This window comes from Phanerochaete carnosa, assembly GCF_000300595.1.
Source record: "Phanerochaete carnosa HHB-10118-sp unplaced genomic scaffold PHACAscaffold_1, whole genome shotgun sequence".
Classification (NCBI taxonomy): domain Eukaryota; kingdom Fungi; phylum Basidiomycota; class Agaricomycetes; order Polyporales; family Phanerochaetaceae; genus Phanerochaete; species Phanerochaete carnosa.
This window is the reverse complement of record NW_006767628.1, coordinates 5118569-5124626: the sequence shown is the minus strand read 5'-3', so window position 1 is coordinate 5124626 and position 6058 is coordinate 5118569. Positions and strand designations below refer to the sequence as shown.

At 64.2% G+C, this 6058-nt stretch overlaps 2 protein-coding genes across 2 annotated transcripts in view; both read right to left on the bottom strand.

Annotated features, from left to right (window-relative positions):
• Positions 1 to 215: 215 nt before the first annotated feature.
• Positions 216 to 2395, bottom strand: PHACADRAFT_204880 (uncharacterized protein; the record flags this gene model as incomplete). The annotated part of the gene is made up of 11 exons (XM_007391053.1): positions 2072 to 2395; positions 1878 to 1908; positions 1551 to 1825; positions 1435 to 1496; positions 1366 to 1377; positions 1105 to 1310; positions 974 to 1039; positions 699 to 894; positions 510 to 620; positions 424 to 433; positions 216 to 352 (listed from the first exon to the last, which is right to left on the bottom strand). The coding sequence occupies exons 1-11, from the start codon at positions 2319 to 2321 to the stop codon at positions 216 to 218; spliced, it is 1356 nt and encodes a 451-aa protein (XP_007391115.1). The 5' UTR covers positions 2322 to 2395.
• Positions 2396 to 2571: 176 nt separating this feature from the next.
• PHACADRAFT_180798 (uncharacterized protein) overlaps positions 2572 to 6058 on the bottom strand; it is a gene marked incomplete at its 5' end in the record, with an annotated part of 4219 nt that continues 732 nt past the window's right edge. Inside the window, 2 exons of the mRNA XM_007391052.1 lie at positions 2572 to 5753; positions 5804 to 5823. Coding sequence (XP_007391114.1) covers positions 3898 to 5753; positions 5804 to 5823 — 1876 coding nt within the window. The 3' untranslated portion in view covers positions 2572 to 3897. The remainder of the gene's footprint in view (positions 5754 to 5803; positions 5824 to 6058) is intronic.

Sequence of the window (6058 nt, the reverse complement as noted above, 5' to 3'; positions counted from 1 at the left end):
GGTTCAGGGAGGGGAGGGGAGGGGACGTCAAGGGCGAGTAAGGAGGAAGGGGAAGGGAAAGGGACGTACAGCCCCACTCGCGATGTCCGCCAGCGTCGACCCGTTCCTCAGGGTCCTGCGGGAACTCGCAGTCGACCCAGGACAGGTTCATGCACGGCGGGCGGCCGAACATGAAGCTCTGTGGGCGCGCGCGGGCGCGACGGTGTCAGCGATCGTTAAGGGAACTGTAGAGGTGGGAGGCGGGGGAAAAACACACGCACCAGCCAGGTGTCGCGCACGAACACCTGCCAGAAGACGGCCGCGCGCCGGGTGCCGGCGTCTTCGTCGAGCTGCCACCGCGAGCTCTTTACGTCTGGCGACACAGGAAAGGAAAAGAAAAATCAGGGCGAGGCTCAGGTCAGAGGGGGTTTAACAAGGACGCACGGAGACCGATCTAGAGGGGCGCGCCACACAAAAAGGTGAGCCGCCTGTCTCGGGCCGACAACGTGGAGACAGGGGGCGTAACGTACACTGTGCGACAGCTTGACGACGAAGCCGGCGAGCATCCACGCGTAGTGGGAGACGTAGTGCGGCGTGATGCTGCTGTCGGACCAGAGCTCCTGGAACTGCACCTGGTACAGCTGTGTGCGGCGGCAGCAGCAGCGATCACAATGAAGAAGCGGGCCAAAAAAAAAAGAGAGAGAGCGCGGACGGCGTACCAGAGCCTGTATCGCCCAGAGCGTCGTGTCCTGCACGGGCGACGCGCAGCGCAGGGCGAGGCGCGAGAGGAGGAAGTACTCCGTCGCGAGCGCGGGGTACGGCGGCATGTCGGGGTCGAAGAGCGTCGCGAGCGCGAAGACGATGTACAGCACGGCCGCGGCGTGGTTCGAGACGACGCTGTTGTCGACGCCGATGCTGCAAGGGCGGGCAGGTGAGCGCGCGTCAGCCGGGGGTGCTTTTGCCACGGTGGGAAAAAAAAAAAAGTAAAACCTACGGGAGCGAGCGGTAGATGACGCTGAGGATCTCGTCGTAGAGCTGGGCGCGCGGGATGGGCTGCCATCTGGGTGGGAGGCGGGCTTTCAGTGCGCGCGCATGCAACGTTGGTGGGACAAGGGAGGGACGCACAGGAAGTCGCCCATGTCCAGGAATATTTCTACCAGTCGACAGGCTTGGCCGAGCGTAGGCAGCAGTTGCCATATCTGTATCCTGACCTCGGGTATGTCGCACGTGAGATCAAAAGTCTTGAGCGCCTCGTCGTAGACTTGTTGGCTGAACCGTGGAAAGTCTTCTTTGTGGCATCCGAATTCGGCCCAGCCTCCGTTACCTGGCCCCTGCGAGAGACGGCATCAGGGAATGACACAGACAAGAAACGCGCGGAAGCCCCACATGAACGAGAAACTATGATGGTTATAGGTTAGCATTGCAAGCACGCCAAAGGATCGAAGGCGTCGTTACCTCTGAACGAGAGGTAGAGCCGTAGTACCGCGACTCGCCACGTACACCGAGCGTCAGGGTGCCTGCGCAACCGCTTAGTAAGCCGGCAGACTGGAGGTCTGGACGCACAGACGGACCGAATGCACCAATAAACTCTTCGTCCTCGCGAGACATGGCCTGCGGAGACTCTTGTTCGGGATGCTGATCTGGAGGACTATGGTGAACGGTCGCTGGCACGGGCGTTGCTGTTGGGTCAATGATGGCTGTGGACTCGTCTGTGTCTATGAGGAGCGGATGGGGGTCGTCAGAGACGTCTGCTTGGAGTGCGTGCAGTGCACCCTCGAGTGCTTTGACGCGCCCGCGAAGGCGTTCTACTTTCTTTTGGAGCTCTTCTGCATCTGCGAATGCCAGCCTGCGGCGGAATGATAAGCAGCCATGAGCGGGCCTCGCCGTGTTCTTCTTACCTGTTGGATCTGTTACCGGTGGTCAAAGAGCCTGCAGCTACCGATGAGACGTGTCGCATATAAGGAGGACGGAGTCGCACCTTCGGGACAGATGGCAGAACACCCTCGCTTCACACAAGTCTCGCACGGCACCTACAAGCGTCTCCAGCTCCAGCCTCCCAAGCGACACACAAAGACGTTGCTCGTTCACGAACCTTGCGGTCGCAGCGCAGCTTCAGGCTGGCGACGAGGGAGAGTGGTCAGCGCGCCTGGCGGAAGAGACAGCGAGAGCGTACGGTACCGGCGGCACTCTGCACAGGAGACGGGGACCCTGCCGGGCTTGCGCCTCTGCTTGACGGGCTGGGGAGGCTGCTCGCCGCCGCTGGCGCCGCCGCCGTCCTTGCTGGACGAGGCGGCGCGCGAGGACGGCTCGTGGGACGTTTTGGAGCTTTCTGCTCTGGTCATGATGAAGTTGCTGGGGATGGTGAGCGAGAGGAAGGATGCAACAAGGCGGGCTGCGGCGGGCACGACACGCGTTCTGGTAATATAGCGATCACGCTGGCGTGCCGCTGCCGGGCGCTACTGGACGCGCTGCTGAATCAGCCCTAGATTCGCGCGTGGATCCGCGTGTGCCGTTTATGGCAAGTGACCAAGTCAATGTTTCACTGACCAGAAGCTGATATCATTTCGTTCATGGTTCACAGCGACATGAGACCCTTGACCACCACGATCCCTCCAGTGGCAAGCGCCGTCCAGCCCAGCCCCGCACTCCACGCCTCCGCACCCGCCACACCGCGTTGTCCGACGTAGATCCCGAGCAGGGCGTACACGAGCGTCGACCCAAGCATCGGGCCAGACGTCGCCGCAAGGGCCGGGAACACTCCGTACACGAGGCCCTGCGCAGCTCTGCTCGGTGGTGCCCGCAGGCGCTGGGGGAGGTCATGAACCACATGCACACACACCAACCGAGCACCCTAGTACTCACCGCCGCGACGCCGCCGTTGTCCAGGAAATCCAGGATGCCGATGCCTGCCGTCGTCTTCGCGACGACGTGCGTGGCCCAGAGGAGCGCCGGGCTGCGCGCGCTGAGTGCCGGCAGGCGTGCCACCGCCCACAGCTGCGCCGCCGTGTTCACCGTCACCAGCACCTGCGACAGCGCGAACTCTTCGCGGAGCCAGAACACGAGCCAGCCCGCTTTGCACGTGTGCACGAAGTCAGCTCGTCAGAGTGGTGGCGTCTGCGCGGGACGGCTCACCGATGCACAGGTTGCCGAGGGCGTACACAGGGGCGTACGACACCGCCGCGGCCGCAGCGGCGTCCTCTGCGGTCTGCTGGGGCCGTTGCTTGCCCAAGACGGTGGTCTCGCTCTGCGCCGTGTCTTGGAGGGGCCGCCGGTGCCCCTCGGGCTCGAGCGCGAACAGCTGGCGGAGCCAGTACAGCTGCGCGAGCATCTGGCCCGAGAAGAAGGCCGCGATGAACCACGGGTTCGGCGAGAACGCAAAGTGGTTCTGGTGCCATGCGTCAGGAGGGGGTAGCGGCTATTGGTCCGGGGGTTGCTCACCGCGTCGGCGACGTCCTTCATGTTCGGGCTCGCCAGCATGCCGTACACCTGCGTGCCAAAGTTCACCGCGAACGAGCCGAGGGCCATGTACCGCGCGCGAGAGACGTCGTTGCCCATGTTACTTTGTAAACCACTGTGGTGATTGTTTTTCAATGTCGACGGTGACAGAAGTAGAGTGAGTCGTGTCGCCTCGTCGCCAGGCCGGCTTGCATTATATACCGCTTCCGCCGACAGCGGTCACCGACGTCATGCGCCACGATCCCCAGCGACTGCCAAACACGGCGATCCCGCCCCTTCCCGCCCTCCGAGTCGATCGAGCGACGGATGTCCCATATTAGGAAGCGGGTAGTCACAATGCGAATAAATTAACATGCTTGCAGAACCATTTGTGCGTGTGAGAGTAGTCTAAGATTCGAGTTACGTCGGCATCGTGGGTATTGGAATAGTAGAAAGCGAAAGAAAAAAGCCTAGCAAAGTTCTTCACCCCTCCGTCACCGCAGCGAACAACTCGTCCCACTCCTTCCTGACACCCTCCACCAGCTCACCCACCGCGTCGTCTACCGGCCGTCCATACACCCCCTCCGCGAGCGCGCGCCCCACGAACGGCACGAACACCTCAAAGTACACCGTCCCGACGGCGCGCAGCACCTCTGCGTCCTCCCTCTCCCGCTCGCGCTCCCCCTCTCCGTCCTCCTCCCCCTTCCGCGCACCGAGCCACGCCCTCTCACGCGCATACCTCACCAACGCCTCCCCACCGCCCGCAGCAACGGTGCGCGCCAGCGCGTCCGCGAGCGCGGGGTACAGCGCGACGGGCGCGAGGAGGCGCAGGCCGTTGAGCGCGCCGAGCACCGCGTTCGTGTACGCCGCGAGCGGGGGGTACGCTGCCAGGATGGGCGGCGGGACGTGTGGCGGGGCTGTCTGGAGCGCGGCGCGCTGGGCGGGGGTCGGGACCGGTGGCGGGTGCGCTCCTGCTGTTGCTGCTGTTGCTGTTGCTGTTGCCGCACCGGCGGCAGGGGCGGCGCCCAGGAGGAAGAGCTGCGCAGGCCGTTTCGGCGGCACGCCACGGACAAACGCGAGGCGCGCCGCCCATGCGGCGGCGGCGTCCGCGAGGGCGCGCGTGACGGTGCCCCGGACGGCGGCGACGAACGGCGGGGCGAGGAGCGCGCGGAAGTCGAGGCCGACGCGCGCAAAGGAGGCGGCGCAGTACGTGAGCTGCGTGAGGAGCGCGTGCAGGAGCGCGGCGTCGGCGACGCGCGGGAGCGTCGCGCGCAGGCGCGCCAGCAGCGCCTGGACGTGCGCCGCCGCGAAGAGGCGCAGGAGCGTGTGCAGCGCTGCCGGTGCGGATGGTGCGGGCGGGGACGCGCGCTCGAGGAAGATCGCCGTGTACTGCGTCACGGCGTCGTGCACGCCCTCGCGCCAGACGTCGATGTGGCGCTTGAGCCAGCGCGCGTGCGCGTCGGCGTCGGTGCTGTCGGCGGCGGGGCGGCGGTCGGTGGCGGCGGCGGCGAGGGCGCTGTCGAGGTAGGCGACGCGGCCGGCGAGGAAGGCGAGCGCGAGCGCGCGCTCGTCGAGCACGGCCGTCTTGCGCAGGAAGGACACGGCGCGGAAGAGCGCGGGGAGCTTGGCGTGCTCGCGCAGCGTGCCGAGCAACTGGGCGAGCATCGCCTCGACGCGCGCGTCGCACTCGCCCTTGACGGACTGGACGAGGGCGTTCGCCGGGAAGCGCTGCGCGAGCCCCGCGGCGTGGTTCGCGAGGAGCAGGGCCTCGTTGTAGTTGTGGTTCCGCACGCACGAGTCGAGGAGCATCGGCAGCGAGAGGACGTCGTGCAGCTTGTCGTGCTGCTCGAGCACCAGGCCGGCCTTCCGCCGGTCCTTCTGGATCTCCCGTGTCTCCTGTGCGAACGAGCGTGCGGAGGCTTCCAGTGCGGGCAGCGCAGACAGCAGGCCGTCTAGAGAGGAGGATAGCGACGAAAGCGATGAGGATAGTGTCGATGTAGTTGCGTGCAGCGACAGGAACGTGGGGTACGATGTGTGGCAGAGCGTGGTGAGCGCATTCGTGAGCTGTGCGGAAGAGGACGAGAGGGTCGTGGGTTCAGCTTCGATTTCGGACAGGGGAAGGTCGGTTAGATGCGATAGGTAGGCTGAGAACTCGGGCTTGGCGAAGGTGGACGAAGGAACAGCACTTGAGGATGAGGTCGCAAGCAGGTCGGGTAACGAGGGCAGCTCAGGTGCCGCGTCGTCGTCCACGATTCCTATCCTAGAATCGAAAGCGGCTGCGGTTTCCATGGCGGGAGAGAAATCCCCTACCACACGTCTTGCTGTTGTGTGCGGGATGCCTAGCTTGTGAGTCGTTCGGCACAAGTCCAGTCGACGACTTACAACAAACCCTCAGCGAAAACTAACCCCCTTCCTCAAAAAGATTGTCAACTAGTGCTTTTCAACTCGGACTCGGGCTCTAGCGGACAACTCGAGAGGAGATGCGCGATGATTATTGCAGATGACACGGAGGTCGAGACGAAAGCGCACGGATCAGAAGCGCCCATAACGCATACCGACCTACGCCTAAGCTCTCACTTAAACTCTCACCATATATACGCAGTCTACCCAATTCGCTCCAAATTATGTGTGAACCAACGATACA